Source organism: Silene latifolia, chromosome 10, assembly GCF_048544455.1.
Source record: "Silene latifolia isolate original U9 population chromosome 10, ASM4854445v1, whole genome shotgun sequence".
Classification (NCBI taxonomy): domain Eukaryota; kingdom Viridiplantae; phylum Streptophyta; class Magnoliopsida; order Caryophyllales; family Caryophyllaceae; genus Silene; species Silene latifolia.
This window is the reverse complement of record NC_133535.1, coordinates 67,404,613-67,429,277: the sequence shown is the minus strand read 5'-3', so window position 1 is coordinate 67,429,277 and position 24,665 is coordinate 67,404,613. Positions and strand designations below refer to the sequence as shown.

Sequence of the window (24,665 nt, the reverse complement as noted above, 5' to 3'; positions counted from 1 at the left end):
AAAACAAATAGAAGGAAAACAACAGAAAAACCGAGGAACAAGAAGAAGAGCAGAACCAGCGGCAGCCTCTGCAAGAGGCGCAGCAGATGCTGCGACCCTTCAAAGAGGCGCAGCAGCTGCTATGTTTCTTCTCGACGTGCGGTTGCTGCTGATCAGTAAAAACGGTTTGATAAATGGGTTTTAGAAGTCGGTTTTAAACATACTTTTGACGTAAATCTTACAATACTGAGTACAAAAATAAAATACAATAAAAGATGGGATTTACACCCTCAGACTTACATGATTGACGAAACGAGATTGACTAAGTTAACGTTAGTGATTGCTCGACTCGAATGTATGTAGAAAATGCCCTCGTTAGAGGATTTAGATTAAATTGATTGATGTGTAGTGGTCAAATTGGTCGGTCATGCAACATGACTGGAACTCAGAATGATCTGAGCTTACGTGGTCGATTGATCAAGCATGTAGGCGTCAAAAGCTTAGAGCACGGTCTTAGAATGCAAAGAGAGAAGAGAAGGGAGGACACTCGCATGAAAAATATGGAGACCGGAGGTCCCTATTTATACTAAAAAAAAGTGAAGAGTTTAGGAATGACTCAAACATTGGAAAGAAATCACGGAAAAAAATCTGAAAACAGGCAGAAATGAGCTAGGGAAGAGGTGCAGTAGCTGCTGCGATCCTTCCAAGAGGCGCAGCATCTGCTGCGTCATTTCTCCAGAGGTTTCCTCCTGCGGAAGAAAGATTTCCGCGTTTCTTTTATGGAATTGCGGCAGATCTCTACTTCCTTATTCCGTAAAATAAGATTTATGGGATTTATTTTACCAAAAGATATAAAATTAAATCATGGAATAAGTATCTGGAATATTCTAGGACAACCCGACTCGGCATTTTAAACGGTTTCTTAGAAAATGAAGCGGTTTTTGACCCGGACTCCAAATGTACTCTAATTACTGTCAAAACGACCGTATCGGCATGTAGATGGCGACCAAGGGGTAGACACAAGGGTTTGAGCTATCACTTGACGATAAACTTAATAACTGTCATAAATCGTTCCGCGTACCAAACATGCGGCCCAATCATCACTGGGTGGTTGGCGGAAGGTGTAGAAATGAGGTATCTACAATTTGCAATATATTCCGATTTGGATCAATACAACAATTTATTCAATAGATAATAGTTCTATTACCTTCTAAAAGCAACTCTATTTATAACATGTGGATGACTTTTTAGAACATTTTCTCGTATCATTATTCTACAAAATAAGTTTGTAGCGAATTTTCTCCCACTCTATATTTTTAGAAATACACCTATTTTCCAAGAAGATAGCTTTAGGAGCGACAATAATTTTGTTCTTTTTAATTCAAAAGAGCATTAGGCACATGTTATTCTTGAGTTATCTATTAAGATATGTTACTATTTTAGAGACTAATCCCTTCCATATCTTGTATTGAGTCTCGTTTGTGATTTATATTGGGCGTTTTCACTTTAAACTACCCATGCTAACATTGGATTTCAAATCCCCAAATATGAATTCAATAACTCATTTCAACTCTCAATCGATCGATCTTATATTACATAAGAAATGTCATGGTGCCATGAATCCTCTAATTGGAAATCAAATTCATAACTTAGGTAATGAACAAATCATCATCTTTCAATATGATTGATTGATTTGATTCGATTTATTGTATGTTATAGATATTAATAGAGATCGAGGAAAGATGTCCTTAAAACTTAAAATGCCATAAACCGAAATGACTTGGGTTGAAAGCCAAGTCATCCAAAACAAAATACAATATTTGTTCGGAGATGCAAAATAAATGAACCTTCCACGTCTAACATGGAAACAAAATAAGTTTTTAAGGCAATGTCATAACATAACTACTATTATGAAGACATATTCAAAATAAAACGCCAATACAAGTCCATAGGTCTCCATCTATGCGGAGGCTACTCTAGCTTCCTTTGGAGATATTCCTCATGCTTGCTTAGCTTTTCCATTCTTCTCATGCCCCAAATTCAATAAGAAAGATGAGAAACACAACTAGTATCTTAATACAAAGTTGAGTTGGAAAATTAACTTCAATAACATAAACTTTTGGAAGAAATATTACCTACTGGAGTCAGACGTCCAGCTTTGATGTCTTCTAAATATTTGAGGTAATTGTGCTTCAAATGGCCTATGCCATTACAATAATGGCACTTATCATCGGATTTGACTCCCCTTTTGGGTTTGGAAGAGCTATTCTTAATAGCTTTCCCCTTACCTTTGTAGGGTGTGGGCTTCATACCCTTGTTAGTACTTTTCTTAAACTTTCCCTTACTCTTTGCATTGATGTTGAGCATATCCTTGCTAGTGCTTGCATTAAGCCCCATGTCTCTTTCGCCTTGCACAAGCATTTTGTGCAACTCATGGAGATCGGTTTTCAAGTTTTGCATGTTATAGTTTACTCTAAACTGAACATAGCCCTTGATTCGGGTTAAGGAATGCAGAACTCGGTCAATCACAAGTTGCTCGGGATCTCGGCCTCTTGCAACTTGAGGGTCTCAACATACTCAATCATTTTGAGCACATGAGGACTCACTTTTTGTCCTTCTTTGATATTGAGGTCAAAGAATTGGAAAGCCACTTCATATTGAATAATCCTAGGAGCTTGTGAAAACATGGTCACAAGTCTAGTATAGATTTCATAGGCGTTGCTCATTTTTATGGCACTCCTTTGAAGATCGGGTTCCATGGAAAAATCAAGACATTGTTGACCGCAACAGATTCTTTTTGGTAGGTCTCAAAGGCCTCCCTAACCGTGGTTGTTGACCTAGCATTAGGAGTAGCGGGAGGAGCCTCGGTAAGGTATTTGAGCTTGTCATCACCTTTCGCGGCTAAGCGAAGTTGCGCATCCCAATCGGTGAAATTTGAACCATTCTTTTCGAGTTTGCAACGATCCATAATGGATCGAAGCCATGAAATGGTAGTGAGAGGTGGTGCGGACGTGCTAGAGGATGCCATTGTGATAAATCAATTGACTACAAAATATGAGATGAAGGAAAAATTAACATTTATCGTGAATAAGACTGGTAAATATTTTAAACAAGTTTAGCATTTATATAATGACCTCCACCCAATTATATAAACGATTCCAAGACCCAAATTCATATTAACTCGGTTGTGAGCCAACGGGCCCTCTACATCCTTATTAATATAATTTGGTAGGTTAACTCATTTAACCGATTCTACACTTAGAACTCTCGGTCGATGAAATAACACTCTCTGTCCCTTTAATACTTCCGTTGAGATCAACCAAATATCGAAATGTATTAACATTTTATTACCCCACTTACCCAAACGTAAAAAGAAAGCACCCCGGTATAGTATTTCACTACCGTATAGTACCCCTAATGAAATTGGGATTCATGAGTTCCTACTATTTGGTAAGGCTAAGTCTCAATTTTATAAAATGTGAAGGTCTTGTCAATTTATTATCTATATCTTTTAAGTGAACTAAATTAGTGATCTAACGATAATTATAATTGACAAGGTCGATGATTCGATATAAAATGCATGAGATGTTATGGCGATTTGGCATGCATGCAAACATATAAAGAAAGAAAACATGCAAAATAAAACAAATTCCTAGTATGGCCTTTCCTAAAAGTGAAAATCTAATAATCTATTACATATTCGGAAACAAACTCCTTTGGTCCCTCGAACTTCATGTGACACGCCTCCCCATGGAAAAACACCGTCTTGATCGGAACTCCTTTCCGAATGGCTACGTCTTTAGGAAACTCCGGAATTACAAAATAATAATAAAATGCATAGCTATTCCTATTATACATTTGTAATAAAAATAAATCTATTAAATTACAAAATGGTGATGCGAAATCATATTAAAATTACAACCAAATTGATATTCCCTTTCATTACGCGGGGTAATACCAATTAAAAACTAAGGCCATACTAAGATAAGTTACATTATTCAAAAATTATATAAATTTAAATGAAATTCATCCCTAAATTATGCAACAAAATATATGTATACAAACATGCAAAATGAATGTGCCAAATCGCCTTACTAGATTATATCATATATAGCTCGGTTTTTATGGAAATGCGTAATTTTTAACATATTAAAATCACTAATTAATACTTAAATCAAATTTAAGGCCAAGTAATTTATTCTAACTTTCTTAGGACTCAAAAATTAGTCTCCACTAAAATTTGACAATAATTCAACTTGGTTATACATTGTTGCTCATATTTAACCCTATTTATCATAACAATTATGAAATAATTCAAAATTTCATTACAATAATCTAAAAATTTAAAATTTAAATGTTGAACATTCTGGAATATTACCATGACCCTCACAATATCAAAATTATGGGTTAAAAGTTTCGAATTAATTTAGAGAAAAATATAGTTGTGATTTATCGGTTTTATCAAATAAAGAGCCCAAATCATACGAAAATTAATCTAATCAATTTCACAACTTTAAATCTGTTTTGTAAGACATAAATTCAACCTAAAATAATTTTCTCATGCCAAGTAAATTAATTTAGCTATTTTTGCTTATATAATCTCGATTTAATCCAATTTTAACCATTAAAATCATAAATCATGCAAAATTAATCGAATTAATCTCAAATTTTACATACAGTAAGTAAAATATGCATGTAAGATCATATTAAAATTTCATGGTCAGATTCAAAGTTTAACTATTTTTAGTTAATAAACCATCATTTTACCCACTAAAATGTAATTATTATACTAAAAATCATAAAAATGAGCAATAAACTTCTATAAACCATTTAAAATGACCTAAAACATTTAAGGACCAGAATGTATACATGCATCAAAAATTTCATGCATTTCTCATATTTACACAAATTTGATTGAATTTGATAGACATTTGAGTGATTTTTGTGAGTTGGGGTTGAGCTTCAATGTAGAAGATGAAGATGGTGGTGAGATTGGAGTGCAAAGTGATGTTTCACGGACTGAAATGAGAGCATAAACGGGTTAGCAATTCAACTCTGGCAGGCTGGCAAGGATCTGCTCGTTTTCTGAATAATTTCTGCAATTTACAGCGGAACCCGCTCGAGTTGGGCTCTGACTCGCTCGAGTTATTTTTGATCCGCGCGGGTTGAGCTCTTGGGTTGCTCGGCTTCTCAGAAAATCGCCCAAATTCTTAGACCGTAAAAAATCCTCCTTTTCTTGGCCTTCAATACGCACGGGTTGAGGTTGGGCCCCACGAATTTCAACAATTTTTGACCCAACACCTTTTTAATGATAAGTAGGATATGCACAAGCCCAAATTCTCCATTTTATTCATTTCTTTACATTTTCCATTTTCCATCTTCTCATTTTCATTAATTTCCTTCAAAAGGCTTAATTAAAATATGAGATCCCTCCCTTTCGTCTCTCATGCAATTTATTAAATAAATGCAAATTTATACTAAATTCATATACACAAGTTAATGGTTATTGAGGAACTTCATCAAACCAAAGGTTATCAATTAATAATTTTATGTCAAAATATCACTAGCACTCAAAGCATGTAGAAGTCTGTAAAATTATCCCTCTAACATGTCATCCTCAAAGGCTGAGTTTTCACTCAAGCTCTCATCCATCTCACACTCACTTTGCCCATAATCATCAAGTTCCATGGAAGTTGGATTCATTGTTACACAAGAAGAGTAGGATGACGGCATCCAAGCATTGGTCTCACAATCAAAAATGTACTCCTCATCATCATCACTCTCTTCATCTAGCACTCCATCTTCCCAAGGAGGGGCAAATTTGTGAACATAGTAGGTTGGCTCAAGGTTATAGGAAGGTGTCTCATTCTCACAAATCTCATTTTCTTCATTGTTTTCCTCAATGAATTTTTGAAATGTGGTTTTTATCGCTTCCATACCTTCCTTGGCAATTTCAAAGATGTCATGTACAATTTGCTTAAGACATTGGGTGGTCATGAACTCAACAAATTCATAAATTTCCTCACAACTCATCTCACATATCCTACCACCACTTAAGTGAAATGCCAAGTTGTGGCTTTCAAGGTTCATGCCATTATATTAATCACATCTTAATCTTTCCTTGATTTCTCTATTGTTCTTCCTTTTATTTGGGTAATTAGAAGATTATTTGGGTTTATTTGGGAGATTGACAACCTTTCATCAATCCTCAAGTACTTCTATTATTCTTTACTTTATTATTTGGAATCATCTTCATAGGTATAATTTCTCTTTATCCTTGTTTAATGATTGTTAATTACTTTCATTTATTCATCATGTTTTGCTTTGTTAGTATGATTGACAACCTTATTAGCATGCTAAACTTGATCATGAGTGAGTAGTTCTTTAGCTAGGGTTAATGGGAAATTAGGGGAAACAAACATGGGGATTCACTCATGCTTAATCTAATATGTTTTCATAATTAATTTGCTTGCTTGTTGTGATTTCAACTTATGCACATGTTATGTTTGATGAAATGCAGGCCTATGAATCCTTGCATTTTTTTTACCCATCTCTTATCTCTTTAATGAGGCTAGTAAGATATAAACCAACTCGAGCCTCATTAGACCATGCATAGAGTTGAATAGGAAGGATTAAGTCGACTTGTAGGTGTTGTATAGTCTAGACGACTCGGCTCCGGGACCCAAACCGTCTTAGAAATTGTAAGATATACACTAACTCGATCGCATCACAACAATAAGTGCGTGCATCTAGTTGAGAACATGTTTGTATGATCAACTCCCATGAATCCCTTACGAACCCATGACACCCTAGTGCCTTTAATCAATTGTTTACAACTCCCTTTAATTACATTTCTTTGTTTTCTAATGCGAATATCGACCCCATAGAAGAAGTTGTGCTCAATTTGGAAGACCAAGTAAACCCAAGTCCAAATAATGCATTATTTACACATAAAATATGGATGGGCTCAATTAAGGAAGGGAAATATGTGCAATCAAGACCCGAGACCAATGGGAACCGACTTGAAACCGTATGGGGGCAGCTGGTCGGCGGCATCAAGAAGGTCAAGGGGAATTTCAACTTAAAATTTTAGTATTTTCAACTAGTTTGAATAAGGTTTGAAAAATTAGTCTAGTTTGTGAGTTCTATGCTTCAATCATCCTAGAACTCACAAAAATGCATTAAATGCAGTCTTGGAGGCCAAGGCATTTCGGCCAATATAAGGACCAAGGCTCCCTCGTTTGTAATCATCCAAGTTTAAGAAAAAAAACCCTTTTAGAGAGAGAAACTTGTTGTTTCAATATTTTCTTAAGATCGACGAGTTCGAGTCTTGCCTTAAACCAAGGACGCGTTCCAAAGTTTGAGTTAAATTACTTTACGTGTTTCGAGTAATTTCCCCATTGTTATCGTTATAGGTCTAACGATAGCAAATATCTCATTGGTTCGATCTCTTCATAAGATATCGAAACAAATATCCCTTTTATTCTTGCACAAGAGAAAAACACAAAAACAAACAAAAAGTCTTCCGCTTCCGCAAAAACGTATCAAGTGACACGATTTGGTCGAGTTGCACCTAGTGCATTCGGATCTCTCACCTCACTTGAATTCACAATTAAGTCTTCCGCTCCGCTATACGCATTAAGTGGTATCAGAGATTCGGCTCTTGATTTCCCAAAATCTAGACGGTCCTAGACGTGTCAAAACCAAGTTGATAGGTTGAATTTTCGATTGCGATTGGAGTTCAAAGGTTAAACTTGAATAGGTTGTTCAAGGGTTAATCAGTTTTGATCACTCATCTCTAGAGAGTGTTCTAGCCAAAAAAAAAAATCACTGTTCACGCGGTACTATTCACGCTACTATTCATCAAAAAAAAAGAAAAAAAAATTTACAACATGAACTTCAAACATCTCAATTTTCTTAAGAGTCTTCAAAAGGCCTTGAAGAATTTGCAAGAATCCGATTCTAAACGGCAGCCTAGACGTGAACGAGTCATTAACGAGTTCAAAGTAAGTGAATAACCCGAGTTCACAGGAGGCACAGATCCCGAGGCTTATCTCGAATAGGAGAGGAAAATCGATCGGATGTTTGAATTTAAGGATCTTGATGATGAACAATGTTGCAAGTACGCCATTTTGGGATTGAGACATGGGGCTTCATTATGGTATGAAAGCTTTAAGACCAGGAGAGTTCGGGCCGGAAAGCCAAAGATAACATCATGGCACGTGCTTAAACACAAATTGCGTAAAAGATATGTCCCCGCAACACATAGGCTCGCAACCTATCGTAAGATTACCGATCTTACCCAAGGAAGGCTAAGTGTCCTAGAGTATATCAACGAATTCGAAAATCTAGCCTTGATGGGAGATTTGGTGGAGGATAAGGACATACGAATGGCACGGTTCCTACGCGGTCTAAACCGTAGCATTGCCAACGCCGTCGAGTTGCAGAAGTACTCAGATTTCGACACCTTGTGTAATATGTGTCTCAAGGTGGAGGCTCAAGGAAAGACGAAGGTGACATCCACCTTTGGTGAGTGTAGTCGAAATTGGAAGAACGAAAACAACTTAAGGATAAGCACAACGGGCAATATCATTGAGCCCAAAACAACTACCACCTCTAGTTCCTTTACTAAACCACCCGCCTCGAAAGAAAATAGCTACACAAAAATTCGGTCTTTTAAATGTCAAGGATTTGGGCATTTTCAAAACGCGTGCCCAAATCAGCGAACAATCACGCTAAGAGAGGCCGTGGATTGTCGTGACGAGTTGTTTGAGGAAGAAGAGAGAACGAAAGGCATTTTCAACCTACAAGGAGAAGAGGAAGAGGTAAGAGTCGAGAATGCCGAGGATTACGTCGCTCCTAGCATTGATTGTGCTTTGGTTCTCCGAACCTTGCAAGCCCAATCTACGCCCATTGAGATGGAACAAAGAAGTCAAATATTTCACACCAAGTGCCAAGTAAAAGACAAATGGTGTAGCCTAATCATTGACGGAGGTAGTTGCACTAACGTCGCCTCAAGCGAAATGGTGGAGAAATTAAAGTTGCCCACAACACCTCACCCAAGACCTTATGCCTTGCATTGGCTTGATGACGGAAACAAAGTAAAATTTACCAAGCAAGTAAAAGTGGCACTAAAAATAGGTTCTTACAACGACGGCATTTTATGGGACGTCGTGCCCATGGATGCATGTCATGTCCTATTAGGACGACCTTGGCAGTATGATCGAAATGTGGTGCATCACGGTCGGAGTAACGAATACGAGTTGGTGAATAAGGGTAAAAAGATTATCTTTAAACCGATGGCGCCTAGCGAGGTGCGTTCCATGATTGCCAAGTGTGGAAAAGCCACTAGCATGACCATGTTTGCTAGTGAGCAAGAAGTTGACGAGGCCAATGTCAATGGCAAACAAGTTTACTTGATGGTGGTCAATGAGACGCCTAGCGGTGGAGACAAGGATGAAGGATTGACCTCGCTCTTAAAGGAGTTCAAGGATGTCTTCCCCGAGGAATTACCCGCTGGTTTACCACCTATTCGATGGATTGAACACCAAATCGATCTCCTACCCGGAGCTCCCTTACCAAACAAAGCCGCCTATAGATTCAATCCAATGGAGACAAAGGAATTGCAACGATAAATCGAGGAGTTGATGGAACGAGACTATGTGCGCGAGAGCATAAGTCCATGTGCCATCCCTACGCTACTTGTTCTAAAGAAGGATGGAACGTGGCGAATGTGCATTGATAGTCGAGCCGTGAACAACATAACTATCAAGTATCAATTTCCAATCCCAAGACTTGACGACATGCTTTATGAGTTACATGGATCCAAAATCTTCTCTAAAGTCGATTTAAGGAGTGGTTATCACCAAATTCGGATGAGAGAAGGCGACGAATGGAAAACCGCGTTTAAGACCAAGCATGGCTTATATGAGTGGACGGTTATGCCATTCGGTTTAACTAATGCTCCAAGTACCTTTATGCGACTCATGAACGAGATACTTAAGCCTTTATTAGGCAAATTCGTGGTCGTCTACTTGGATGACATTTTGATCTACAGCCGGAGCAAGGATGACCATTTCCAACACCTTCGCGACGTGTTCAATACGCTCCGAAAGCAACAACTCTATGGCAAAAAGGAGAAGTGTTCATTCTTAGTCGAGAGTGTTATCTTTCTTGGCTACAGAGTTTCCAAAGACGGAGTTTCTGTCGATCAATCTAAAATTGAAGCAATCAGGCCATGGCCTACTCCTAAGACCATCACGGAGGTCCGATCATTTCATGGACTCGCCTCATTCTATCGAAGGTTCAAACGGGACTTTAGTACCATTAACAGTCCTATCACCGAGTGTACGAAGAAGGGAACCTTCGTATGGACCACGACTGCTCAAAAGGCGTTCGAAACAATTATTCAAAAACTTTGCGAGGCACCGTTATTGGGACTCCCGGACTTCACTCAACCATTTGAGGTAGAATTTGACGCAAGCGGTGTTGGAATTGGAGCCGTACTAATACAAGGAAAGCGACCCATCGCATATTTCTCCGAGAAATTGAATGGAGCCAGGCTCAACTACTCGACGTACGACAAAGAATTTTATGCTATCGTGAGAGCTCTTCAACATTGGAGTAACTACCTTCGGCCGAGTCATTTCATCCTGCACTCGGACCATGAATCACTGAAGTACATCAATGGACAACAAAAGTTAAACCCACGGCATGCCAAGTGCGTGGAGTTCTTATAATCCTTTCACTTTTCATCAAAGTATAAAACTGGCAAGAGTAATGTGGTGGCCGATGCTCTCTCACAACGGTACTCATTATTGAACATGCTCGATGTCCGATTACTTGGATTTGAGGCATTGAAGGATTACTACGAGCATGATCCCGACTTTAGAGAAACCTTCGAGATTTGCAAGTCCATAACTCATGATGAGTTCATTATTCAAGATGGTTTCCTCTTCAAAGATAATAGACTTTGTGTTCCAAAACTTCCAACTCGGGAACTCCTTATTCGAGAAGCTCATGGAGGTGGACATGGAGGACATTTCGGGGTAAACAAAACTGTATATATTCTCAAAGAGCATTTTCATTGGCCCCAACTGCAAAGAGACGTGAAATATGTGATACGAAGGTGTGTCACTTGCCACATGGCCAAGAGCAAGTTCAAACCCGGGGGAATACACACCTTTACCTATTCCATGTCGACCTTGGGAGGATGTATCAATGGATTTTATTGTGGCATTACCTCGAATCCAGAGAGGTAAGGATGCAATCATGGTAGTGATGGACCGATTCTCCAAGATGGCCCATTTCATAGCTTGTCACAAAACCGACGACGCCAGCAATGTGGCAGATTTGTACTTTCGAGAAATACTGCGCCTACACGGGATTCCGAACGATCATCTCCGATCGAGATTCCAAGTTCTTGAGTTATTTTTGGAAAACGCTGCGGAAAAGATTGGGAACGAGACTCTTGTTTAGCACCTCTCATCACCCTCAAACTGACGGGCAAACGGAGGTGACGAACCGCACTCTTAGTACAATGTTGCGAAGTCTCGTGAGCAAAACTCGGAAGGATTGGGACTTAAAACTCGCCCATGCCGAGTTCGCATACAACCGCTCCCCGACAAATGCGACAAAACACTCTCCATTTGAAGTCGTGTATGGCATAAATGTGACACCCTTAAAAATTAGCGTTATCTAATTTCTTTAAATGCGTAAATTCTACGGAAAAACTGGTAGGATATGTTTGTAAATGGTTCAACTATCCAAAAACCTGCAATTTCAAAAATTTTTCTAACTAAACCATTCACAACCAATCCAACTCAAGAAGTCCAACATTCCCAGAAGCGGGTGCCAAAACCCTGCAAAAGCTGATGAACTACTTTGACATAGCTAAATAGAAAGTAGAATGATACAAACCCAAAATAGAAAAGGGAGACATATGTCCCTTCAAATAATATACAAACCAAAGGATAATAAAAGGGTTACTAATAGAATAGCCAAAACTAGGTCCAAGGTTCCTTGCTCACTAGCTCGTCTGTGACCCCCAACAAAGCATCAACAACCTGTCAATCGCATTTTATACAAACACGAAAGCCACAATTCAGTGGGGAGTAACTTCGAGTCCTCCCAGCCACGAATCGTCAAAATTAATGTAACATGTAATGTAACATGTAAACAATTTGATAAACCATATACTTATCATGTATTCTAACAAATGACCCCTAAACTGACCAAACTAAACTATCATGTGAATCAGATAACAAATAGTAATCCAAACTTTATCAAGTGTAACCGGTTTACATCTCACCTATTACAGTTCATAAAATCACCATACAAGAAAGGGCAATATATCAAAGACAGGCATAAGTTCTTAGTACGGTCAATAGTCACTTTGTAACTCGAGTCTATACCACGAGGTAGGGAAGGTAATCGAACCGGTATCTTGGCTCAGCGGTTAATATTAATAAAACATGGCCAAGAGACAACACAACCCTAGCCTAAAATCTCTTGAGACCTAGACATGCGGATACACACCACCGCACCCAAGACCCACAACTTTTTTAAAACAAAGTGAAGTGAGTACCCTAAGGACACCACCGAAGGGTTGGCTAGTACTTAAGCTGACCCCATACTATCAAAATAAGTACCTGAGGTCATGCCCCAACTTGGATATAAATCCACTAGTCAGGAACACAAAGGCTATCAAGCAGTGAACATATACTCGTCAGAGACTATAAAGACCTATCTATGATGGAGGCCGGAATACTCACCTAGGACCTAGTCCCAGCTAGTCCCAGCTTGAATACTTTAGCCCACACCACACAAGACTCACCACACAAGTCATTTAAGACACCCACTTAACCATAAGAGGGCAAAAAGTCCCACTTACCAACATGAATTCTAACATTCTATCATGTGAAAGGCTATATAATATTGTCTATTCAGCAGATAAACCAACAGTTCCTCAATAAGTATTCAATACTAATTTCCAATCCTAGCAATTATAACAATATTTAAGGCTTTAGGGGAAACTAGGGCCATTACTACAAAATAAGAAGCTATTAAATTCAATAAGCTATACATGTGAACTAAAGCTTGATAAATGGCCTAAAACAAGAAAAAGGCCGATTATCTAAATCATTCAACCGAATTTTTACCCGCAACCCCCTGACCTGCGACAGTACGGGTCAAATTGCGGCCGACCAATCACTCAATTAAATCGACATCGCATCACCAAAGGGACTAAGGCTCAGTTTTCGGCACAATGAACAAAACATTACAATTATCGCTATAAAATTCATTTTGAGCCTATTAATTACAATTTCATTTTGTAAACTATCCTAACATGTGATAACTATTAATATAAGCACAATTTTACCATTAACATATTTTTTTATTACTAGAATGATTCAATTCAATTTACTACCCATTTGTTACTTATACTAATCATAAGATTAATCAATCTAAAATGATGAACAAAGCTTGGAAAACCGCGAAACAAGCAACGGACCGACCCGGGCCAGCCGTGGGCTAGCCGTGGGCCTGCCACGGCCTCGGCCCGCTTTTGCCCATCACCCTATTCCTCTTTTTTTTTTTCCGTTTTTTCTTCATTTTAACTCGTTTTAACATCATCCAATCATTAATTAATCGTTCCATTACTAATATCCTAACTTAAACTAACCAAAAAGCCTAAATTAAGCATGCATGCAACCATATTTTAACATGTGAAAATTATTACTTAAACCAAAAATCACAAAACATCCAAAACAACAAAGATTGTGACGATAATCCGTCGAGTAACTCGAAATATGTTACCTTAAGCTAGAAAAAGAGCAATTAACACCTTGAAAACCCAAACCCTAACGACACTAGCCGCTATCCTCTACAATATACGAGTCCCCGAACTCGTCTTCCAATCCTTCACCTAAATAAATAATTAAAACACAATAATAAGCATATAAACCGAAATTACCGAAATTTTGTCTTAAAACAACTTAATGAAAACTGAAATTAGAACATACTAAGTCGTAGATCTCGGCGAGGGGATTCCGGAAAGGTAAATTTCGTGAAAAACCGATAAGAAACGAAGAAATTGTGACGATTTTTAGCTTGATTTTGATAAAATGGTGTTTTGGGTGTTTTTGTGAGATGTTGATGATGATGATAGGAACAAAATCAGAAAAAAAAAAAAAGAAAAGGGGGAGGGGATGCCGCGTGAGGGAGGAAGGAAAGGAGGAAAAAGGAAGTGCGGGATTTTTAGTCGGGATTTTTACGAGTCGGGTTTGACTTGTTTCAATAATAATTAAATCCGTAAGTCAAATGCAAATTCCGTCAAGACCAAAGTCTTTAAACACGAGATTACAATAAAATTGAGTATTCATACGACCCATTTCCAAATTCGTTTACCCAACGTTCAAACGAATTGTCATTTTCCCCCCGATACGCCCTTATTTCAAAATAAAAAGTTTTACACGGTTTAAACTATTTTTAAACATTTCGAAACTATCAAAATAAATACTTTTCTTCAAAATATAATAAAATTATATTTCTTTGAATTATTTTCACTTTAAATACTTAAATATCAACTTTTATTTGATTAATAAATTATTTCCGAAATATATTAACGGTCCGAAATTACGGGGCGTTACAATCACCCCTCCTTTTAAAAAGTTTCGCCCTCGAAACTTAGAAGGAGAAATTATAGTTATAAGAAAATATAGGTATCTTTTCAATGAAACGGTGATACTCTTGTTGATCAGACAAGAACATCCATATTCATACCAAGATATAAAAATATTTCTACACCAATAAATGAGAAAACCCATTATTGGGACGTCACCAACAACGAGATTCAACATTCACTAATGTTAAAATCATTGAAAATCATAAAAGTATTTTTTTAAATTTCAGTTTAAAATTCTATAGTAAGAATGATATCTTACTAAATTATGATCAACTAAGGCTTAGTAACTCGGAAAAAGAGTAAGAAAAGGAATACCTTACGAGAATAATTCAGGATATTTAGCTAACATAGAAGCTTCAGTTTCCCAAGTCTCTTCTTCGACATTTCCACAACGCCAAAGAATACGGACTAGAGGCACAACTTTGCTCCTAAGTTGCTTATTGGCTTTTTCAAGAATCCGAATTGGCCTTTCTTCAACCACCAAGTTAGGCTCCAATTCAAGAATCTCTTCTTGGATGATATGGCTAGGGTCACTAATGTACTTCCTCAATTGAGAAACATGGAAAACATTGTGAACCTTGCTCAGATTTGGGGGCAATTCTAAACGGTAAGCAACTGGACCAATCTTTTCAATCACCAGGAAAGGTCCAATATATTTAGGGCTCAGCTTCCCTTTTACGCCAAACCGTTTCACCCCTTTCATAGATGACACTTTAAGGAATACTTGATCATCAACCTCAAAGGAAAGTGGTCGACGACGGACATCAGCTTATGATTTTTGACGGTCCTGAGCGGCTTTCATCCGCTCTCGAATGATTTTAACTTGTTCAATGGACTCGGTCACCAAATCAGGTCCTAACATTGGAACATTTTGGGTTTGATCCCAACAGACAGGAGTACGGCATTTTCTACCATACGAGCTTCATATGGTGCCATTTTAATGGAAGTCTCGATATTTGTTGTTGTAAGAGAATTCAACCAAAGGTAAACATTTCTCCCAAGAAGTTTGGAAATCTAAGGCACAGGCACGAAGAAGATCCTCTAAGGTTTGAATTGTTCTCTCGGTTTGACCATCGGTGGCGGCGTGAAAAGCAGTGCTCATCAATAGTTTACTACCCAAGGCCTCCTGTAATGCAGTCCAGAAACGAGAACAAAATCGAGGATCTCGATCTGAAACTATATCCTTAGGAACCCCATGATAGCGTACTACTTCATTCACATAGGCACCAGCTAGAACTTCTAATCTCCAAGTCTCTTTGATGGGAATAAACCGAGCACATTTAGTCAATCGGTCCACAACCACCCAAATAGCATTCTTCCCAAGTGGCGAGTCCGGGTAAAGCCATCACAAAATCCATGGATATAGACTCCCATTTCCAAAGAGGAACATCCAAGGGTTGAAGCAAACCCCCGGGCTTTTGATGTTCTATCTTTACTTTACGGGCGGTGAGGCATCTACCGACATACTCCATAACTTCAATTTTCATCCTAGGCCACCAGAATTGCAATCTCAAATCTTTATACATTTTGGTACCTCCCGGATGAATGGAGTAAGGAGAAAGGTGTGCTTCATCAAGAACTCTTTTTCAAATCATTTGCACTCGGAACATAGATTCTACCATGATAACGGAGATACCCATCATCATCAATCTTACAATCCTTAGCTTGCCCAAGTTGAATTTTAGCTCGAATGGATATGAAGGTAGGATCATTAGGAAGGCAAGTACGGATCTCACGGTGGAAGTCAGGTTCAGCTGACATGGCATCAAGATGATGAGAGCCCCTTTTTACAAGGCTTACTCCCAATTTTTGAAGTTCTAAAGCAAGTTCAGGAGGTAAGTCCCGAAAAGAATTCAAAGAATGACAGGATTTTCTGCTAAGAGCATCAGCCACCACATTGGCTTTTCCTTCATGATAAATTAGATCGGCATCATAGTCATTCACCAATTCTAACCATCTTCTTTGTCTCATGTTCAACTCTTTTTGGGTAAAGAGATATTTCAGGCTCTTGTGGTCGGTGTAGATGTTGCAATGGACTCCAATGAGGTAGTGTCTCCAAATCTTCAAAGCATGTACTACCGCAGCTAATTCAAGATCATGAGTCGGGTAGTTAACTTCATGAACTCTAAGCTGTCGAGAGGCATAAGCAATGACTTTCCTCTTTTGCATCAAGACACAACCTATACCATGCTTAGAAGCATCACAGTATACATCAAAGTCCACTCCTTCTTCAGGTAAGGTCAACACCGGAGCGGTAGTCAACCTCTTTTTCAATTCCTGGAAGGCATTTTCACACTCTTCAGACCACACAAACTTAGACTCTTTCTTCAACAACTGAGTCATCGGCCTAGCAATCTTTGAGAAATCCTTCACAAATCGCCGATAGTAACCCGCCAAGCCAAGAAAACTACGGATTTCAGAAACATTGGTTGGACTTTTCCAATCAACAACGGCTTCAATTTTGGCAGGATCTACCATAACACCCTCTTTTGAAATGACATGCCCAAGGAAGGTCACTTTAAGTAACCAGAATTCACATTTAGAGAATTTAGCATACCATTTTTCATGGCGCAAAATCTCCAAAATAGCACGAAGATGTTGGACATGTTCTTCTTCAGATTTAGAATAGATCAAGATGTCATCAATGAACACTACAACACACTTGTCGAGGTGTTCTCTGAAAGTACGGTTCATCTGACCCATGAATACAACTGGAGCATTGGTCAAACCGAATGGCATCACCGTAAACTCGAAATGACCATATCTCGTACTGAAGGCAGTTTTAGGAATGTCAGCTTCTCGGACTGGAATTTGATGATAGCCCGAACGAAGATCAATTTTAGAAAAAGTAGAAGCACCACGGAGCTGATCGAAAAGATCATCAATTCTAGGAAGAGGATATTTATTCTTGATAGTAACTCGGTTAAGTTCACGATAATCTATGCATAATCGCATAGATCCATCCTTCTTTCTTACAAAGAGAACAGGAGCACCCCAAGGTGAAAAGCTGGGTTGAATAAAACCTTTGGCAATCAAATCATCCAGCTGAGTCTTGACTCTTTCATTTCAGACGGTGCCGACCTATAAGGAGCTTTAGAAATAGGGCGGTACCGGGAATAAGATCAATAGCAAATTCAACTTCCCTTTCGGGAGGAATTCCCGGTAGCTCATCAGGAAAAACATCGGGAAATTCACATACTCTTTGGAATGTTCTCTTTAGGAGGCAGAGAAGAAGAATCGAAGTAGTCACCATACACAAGAAAGCTTGATGACCCTTTTTCATTGCATTGATAAACTTCATAGCAGAAATTAATTTAGTACCGGTTTGTCTTTTAACCATTTGATAAGACACACGGTGACCTGAAGGGTTTGTAAGAATTATTTTCTGGTCTCGACATTCAAATCGAGCATGATAAGTATGTAACCAATCCATGCCCAAAATGACATCAAATTCTTCAAGTGGAAATTGGAAAAGATTTCTTTGGAAATATTGATCCCATAATAGAAATAGGGACTTCCGGATAGATTTTAGAACAGGAAAAGATATCACCAGAGGGTAAGGATATAGATGTGCTTTCTTCTTGTGATGATTCAAGTGATAATTTATTGGAAAGTTTTATTGAAATAAAAGATAAAGAGGCACCCGTATCAAATAGTACCAAACAAGGAGCATCAAAAATAGAAAATGTACCGGTAATGATATCAGGATGTGCCTCAGCTTCAGCTCGGCTCATAACAAAGATACGGCCCTTCGGCCTCACTGGCCTCACTGGGACGACAGGGGTAGTAGGAGCCGTCACCTTCCTCTTCGGGCAAACATTGGCCTTGTGACCCGGTTTGTTACAAGAAAAGCATATGATAGGATCAACAAAGCACTTATCAGGGTGTGCCGGTTTCTTGCAGTTATAGCACACTCGGTCTTTAGTACTTTTATTATCATTAACAGCAGAAGATTGACCACCCCGGTTAGCTTGCACATTTGAAACAAATCTCCTCTTGTTTGAGTCAGAGGGAGAAGAGATGAACCTAGGTGAAGGAGTAAAGGGCCTAGAAGAGGGATATAAAGGCCTCTTGCCAAGACTAGAACTAGTTGCACGAGCTTCATTTTCAATGTCTTTCAATGAATTATCGGCCCATAAAGCATCATTATAAATTGAAACAAAGCTAGTGGAATCCCGACGGACCATGCTTTTGATCTTAGGGGAGAGCTTTTCGAGATAGAAGAAGGCTTTTTCATTGTCATCCTTCACTAATCTAGTGGCATAATGAGCCAACTCATTGAATTTATCAGTGAAGGTCTGAACTGGAAGGCTTCCTTGCTTCAACTCCATGAATCCCTTCAACTTTTGCTGTTTCAGCTCTTGAGGATAGAAACGGGCCTCCACTAACTCCTTGAAACGTACCCAGTCAAATCCTGGTTCAGCTGAAACGGTAGGCCCAGTCATGGACCACCACCGGTCTGCTTCTCGTACTAGGAAATGAGAGGCTAGCTTCACTTTATGTTCCTCCTTGACCTCATACAACGTGAAGCTTTTCTCCAACTCCCGAAACCACCCTGTAAGAGCAGCTGGATCAATCTCTCCACCATAAGTGGGAGTATTGATTCGGGTTAATTGGTTAGCCACCCAAGTATAGGTGCCTGGAGTACCCTCAACCGGCGGAGGAGGAGGAGGAGCTTGTTGATTCTGTTGATTTTGTTGATTTTGGAGAATTTGAGTAAGAACTAGTAAGATAGCATCATCAATGTCTCTTCTTGGCGGAGCCATCTTACAAAAGGGAAAAATTTAATTAGTACCTATCAATTAGCAATCACAAACAGACTACCACATAAAATCCTAATTCTACCCATCCTACCCTTCTCTCAAGTTTATTATTTAAAGGTCAAGTGATTTTTAAGTGGGGTGCACAAACGTGCGTCGGGAGCAATAGGCTCTGATACCAACTGTGACACCCTTAAAAATTAGCGTTATCTAATTTCTTTAAATGCGTAAATTCTACGGAAAAACTGGTAGGATATGTTTGTAAATGGTTCAACTATCCAAAAACCTGCAATTTCAAAAATTTTTCTAACTAAACCATTCACAACCAATCCAACTCAAGAAGTCCAACATTCCCAGAAGCGGGTGCCAAAACCCTGCAAAAGCTGATGAACTACTTTGCCATAGCTAAATAGAAAGTAGAATGATACAAACCCAAAATAGAAAAGGGAGACATATGTCCCTTCAAATAATATACAAACCAAAGGATAATAAAAGGGTTACTAATAGAATAGCCAAAACTAGGTCCAAGGTTCCTTGCTCACTAGCTCGTCTGTGACCCCCAACAAAGCATCAACAACCTGTCAATCGCATTTTATACAAACACGAAAGCCACAATTCAGTGGGGAGTAACTTCGAGTCCTCCCAGCCACGAATCGTCAAAATTAATGTAACATGTAATGTAACATGTAAACAATTTGATAAACCATATACTTATCATGTATTCTAACAAATGACCCCTAAACTGACCAAACTAAACTATCATGTGAATCAGATAACAAATAGTAATCCAAACTTTATCAATCAGAACCGGTTTACATCTCACCTATTACAGATTCATAAAATCATCATACAAGAAAGGGCAATATATCAAAGACAGGCATAAGTTCTTAGTACGGTCAATAGTCACTTTGTAACTCGAGTCTATACCACGAGGTAGGGAAGGTAATCGAACCGGTATCTTGGCTCGGCGGTTAATATTAATAAAACATGGCCAAGAGACAACACAACCCTAGCCTAAAATCAAGTGCAGACCTAGACATGCGGATACACACCACCGCACCCAAGACCCACAACTTTTTTTAAAACAAAGTGAAGTGAGTACCCTAAGGACACCACCGAAGGGTTGGCTAGTACTTAAGCTGACCCCATACTATCAAAATAAGTACCTGAGGTCATGCCCCAACTTGGATATAAATCCACTAGTCAGGAACACAAAGGCTATCAAGCAGTGAACATATACTCGTCAGAGACTATAAAGACCTATCTATGATGGAGGTCGGAATACTCACCTAGGACCTAGTCCCAGCTAGTCCCAGCTTGAATACTTTAGCCCACACCACACAAGACTCACCACACAAGTCATTTAAGACACCCACTTAACCATAAGAGGGCAAAAAGTCCCACTTACCAACATGAATTCTAACATTCTATCATGTGAAAGGCTATATAATATTGTCTATTCAAAGCGTATAAACCAACAGTTCCTCAATAAGTATTCAATACTAATTTCCAATCCTAGCAATTATAACAATATTTAAGGCTTTAGGGGAAACTAGGGCCATTACTACAAAATAAGAAGCTATTAAATTCAATAAGCTATACATGTGAACTAAAGCTTGATAAATGGCCTAAAACAAGAAAAAGGCCGATTATCTAAATCATTCAACCGAATTTTTACCCGCAACCTGACCTGCGACAGTGTACGGGTCAAATTGCGGTGACCAATCACTCAATTAATCGACATCGCATCGGTCAAAGGGACTAAGGCTCGCCAAGCACAATCAACAAAACATTACAATTATCGCTATAAAATTCATTTTGAGCCTATTAATTACAATTTCATTTTGTAAACTATCCTAACATGTGATAACTATTAATATAAGCACAATTTTACCATTAACATATTTTTTTATTACTAGAATGATTCAATTCAATTTACTACCCATTTGTTACTTATACTAATCATAAGATTAATCAATCTAAAATGATGAACAAAGCTTGGAAAACCGCGAAACAAGCAACGGACCGACCCGGGCCAGCCGTGGGCTAGCCGTGGGCCTGCCACGGGCCTGCCGGCCTGCTGCCCGTCACCCTATTCCTCTTTTTTTTTCCGTTTTTTCTTCATTTTAACTCGTTTTAACATCATCCAATCATTAATTAATCGTTCCATTACTAATATCCTAACTTAAACTAACCAAAAAGCCTAAATTAAGCATGCATGCAACCATATTTTAACATGTGAAAATTATTACTTAAACCAAAAATCACAAAACATCCAAAACAACAAAGATTGTGACGATAATCCGTCGAGTAACTCGAAATATGTTACCTTAAGCTAGAAAAAGAGCAATTAACACCTTGAAAACCCAAACCCTAACGACACTAGCCGCTATCCTCTACAATATACGAGTCCCCGAACTCGTCTTCCAATCCTTCACCTAAATAAATAATTAAAACACAATAATAAGCATATAAACCGAAATTACCGAAATTTTGTCTTAAAACAACTTAATAAAAACTGAAATTAGAACATACTAAGTCGTAGATCTCGGCGAGGGGATTCCGGAAAGGTAAATTTCGTGAAAAACCGATAAGAAACGAAGAAATTGTGACGATTTTTAGCTTGATTTTGATAAAATGGTGTTTTGGGTGTTTTTGTGAGATGTTGATGATGATGATAGGAACAAAATCAGAAAAAAAAAAAAAGAAAAGGGGGAGGGGATGCCGCGTGAGGGAGGAAGGAAAGGAGGAAAAAGGAAGTGCGGGATTTTTAGTCGGGATTTTTACGAGTCGGGTTTGACTTGTTTCAATAATAATTAAATCCGTAAGTCAAATGCAAATTCCGTCAAGACCAAAGTCTTTAAACACGAGATTACAATAAAATTGAGTATTCATACGACCCATTTCCAAATTCGTTTACCCAACGTTCAAACGAATTGTCATTTTCCCCCCGATACGCCCTTATTTCAAAATAAAAAGTTTTACACGGTTTAAACTATTTTTAAACATTTCGAAACTATCAAAATAAATACTTTTCTTCAAAATATAATAAAATTATATTTCTTTGAATTATTTTCACTTTAAATACTTAAATATCAACTTTTATTTGATTCATAAATTATTTCCGAAATATATTAACGGTCCGAAATTACGGGGCGTTACAATCACCCCTCCTTTTAAAAAGTTTCGCCCTCGAAACTTAGAAGGAGAAATTATAGTTATAAGAAAATATAGGTATCTTTTCAATGAAACGGTGATACTCTTGTTGATCAGACAAGAACATCCATATTCATACCAAGATATAAAAATATTTCTACACCAATAAATGAGAAAACCCATTATTGGGACGTCACCAACAACGAGATTCAACATTCACTAATGTTAAAATCATTGAAAATCATAAAAGTATTTTTTTAAATTTCAGTTTAAAATTCTATAGTAAGAATGATATCTTACTAAATTATGATCAACTAAGGCTTAGTAACTCGGAAAAAGAGTAAGAAAAGGAATACCTTACGAGAATAATTCAGGATATTTAGCTAACATAGAAGCTTCAGTTTCCCAAGTCTCTTCTTCGACATTTCCACAACGCCAAAGAATACGGACTAGAGGCACAACTTTGCTCCTAAGTTGCTTATTGGCTTTTTCAAGAATCCGAATTGGCCTTTCTTCAACCACCAAGTTAGGCTCCAATTCAAGAATCTCTTCTTGGATGATATGGCTAGGGTCACTAATGTACTTCCTCAATTGAGAAACATGGAAAACATTGTGAACCTTGCTCAGATTTGGGGGCAATTCTAAACGATAAGCAGTAGGACCAATCTTTTCAATCACCAGGAAAGGTCCAATATATTTAGGGCTCAGCTTCCCTTTTACGCCAAACCGTTTCACCCCTTTCATAGGTGACACTTTAAGGAATACTTGATCATCAACCTCAAAGGAAAGTGGTCGACGACGGACATCAGCTTATGATTTTTGACGGTCCTGAGCGGCTTTCATCCGCTCTCGAATGATTTTAACTTGTTCAATGGACTCGGTCACCAAATCAGGTCCTAACATTGGAACATTTTGGGTTTGATCCCAACAGACAGGAGTACGGCATTTTCTACCATACAGAGCTTCATATGGTGCCATTTTAATGGAAGTCTGATAGCTGTTGTTGTAAGAGAATTCAACCAAAGGTAAACATTTCTCCCAAGAAGTTTGGAAATCTAAGGCACAGGCACGAAGAAGATCCTCTAAGGTTTGAATTGTTCTCTCAGTTTGGCCATCAGTGGCAGCGTGAAAAGCAGTGCTCATCAATAGTTTACTACCCAAGGCCTCCTGTAATGCAGTCCAGAAACGAGAACAAAATCGAGGATCTCAATCTGAAACTATATCCTTAGGAACCCCATGATAGCGTACTACTTCATTCACATAGGCACCAGCTAGAACTTCTAATCTCCAAGTCTCTTTGATGGGAATAAACCGAGCACATTTAGTCAATCGGTCCACAACCACCCAAATAGCATTCTTCCCAGTGGCAGTCCTGGGTAAAGCCATCACAAAATCCATGGATATAGACTCCCATTTCCAAAGAGGAACATCCAAGGGTTGAAGCAAACCCCCGGGCTTTTGATGTTCTATCTTTACTTTCGGGGGTGAGGCATCTCTTCGACATACTCCATAACTTCAATTTTCATCCTAGGCCACCAGAATTGCAATCTCAAATCTTTATACATTTTGGTACCTCCCGGATGAATGGAGTAAGGAGAAAGGTGTGCTTCATCAAGAACTCTTTTTCTCAAATCAGCTGCACTCGGAACATAGATTCTACCATGATAACGGAGATACCCATCATCATCAATCTTACAATCCTTAGCTTGCCCAAGTTGAATTTTAGCTCGAATGGATATGAAGGTAGGATCATTAGGAAGGCAAGTACGGATCTCACGGTGGAAGTCAGGTTCGGTGACATGGCATCAAGATGATGAGAGCCCCTTTTACAAGGCTTACTCCCAATTTTTGAAGTTCTAAAGCAAGTTCAGGAGGTAAGTCCCGAAAAGAATTCAAAGAATGACAGGATTTTCTGCTAAGAGCATCAGCCACCACATTGGCTTTTCCTTCATGATAAATTAGATCGGCATCATAGTCACTCACCAATTCTAACCATCTTCTTTGTCTCATGTTCAACTCTTTTTGGGTAAAGAGATATTTCAGGCTCTTGTGGTCGGTGTAGATGTTGCAATGGACTCCAATGA

General features: G+C 38.4%; 1 protein-coding gene and 2 long non-coding RNA genes across 3 annotated transcripts; 1 reads left to right on the top strand and 2 right to left on the bottom strand.

Annotated features, from left to right (window-relative positions):
• Nucleotides 1-8,060: 8,060 nt before the first annotated feature.
• LOC141607722 (uncharacterized) lies at nt 8,061-9,614 on the top strand. Its single transcript, XM_074427075.1, has one exon. It carries the CDS (start codon nt 8,061-8,063, stop codon nt 9,612-9,614), a length of 1,554 nt encoding a protein of 517 aa, XP_074283176.1.
• Nucleotides 9,615-11,960: 2,346 nt separating this feature from the next.
• On the bottom strand, nt 11,961-14,076 carry LOC141609020 (uncharacterized). Its single transcript, XR_012527141.1, has 3 exons — nt 14,004-14,076; nt 13,798-13,906; nt 11,961-12,044 (listed from the first exon to the last, which is right to left on the bottom strand). It is a non-coding gene; the product is annotated as an uncharacterized LOC141609020 (long non-coding RNA).
• Nucleotides 14,077-19,919: 5,843 nt separating this feature from the next.
• Nucleotides 19,920-22,033, bottom strand: LOC141609019 (uncharacterized). Its single transcript, XR_012527140.1, has 3 exons — nt 21,961-22,033; nt 21,755-21,863; nt 19,920-20,003 (listed from the first exon to the last, which is right to left on the bottom strand). It is a non-coding gene; the product is annotated as an uncharacterized LOC141609019 (long non-coding RNA).
• Between the last annotated feature and the right edge of the window lie 2,632 nt (nt 22,034-24,665).

Excerpts from the sequence above, each read along its gene's own strand:
- LOC141607722 (XM_074427075.1), top strand. The coding sequence starts at position 8,061 with ATGTTTGAATTTAAGGATCTTGATGATGAACAATGTTGCAAGTACGCC.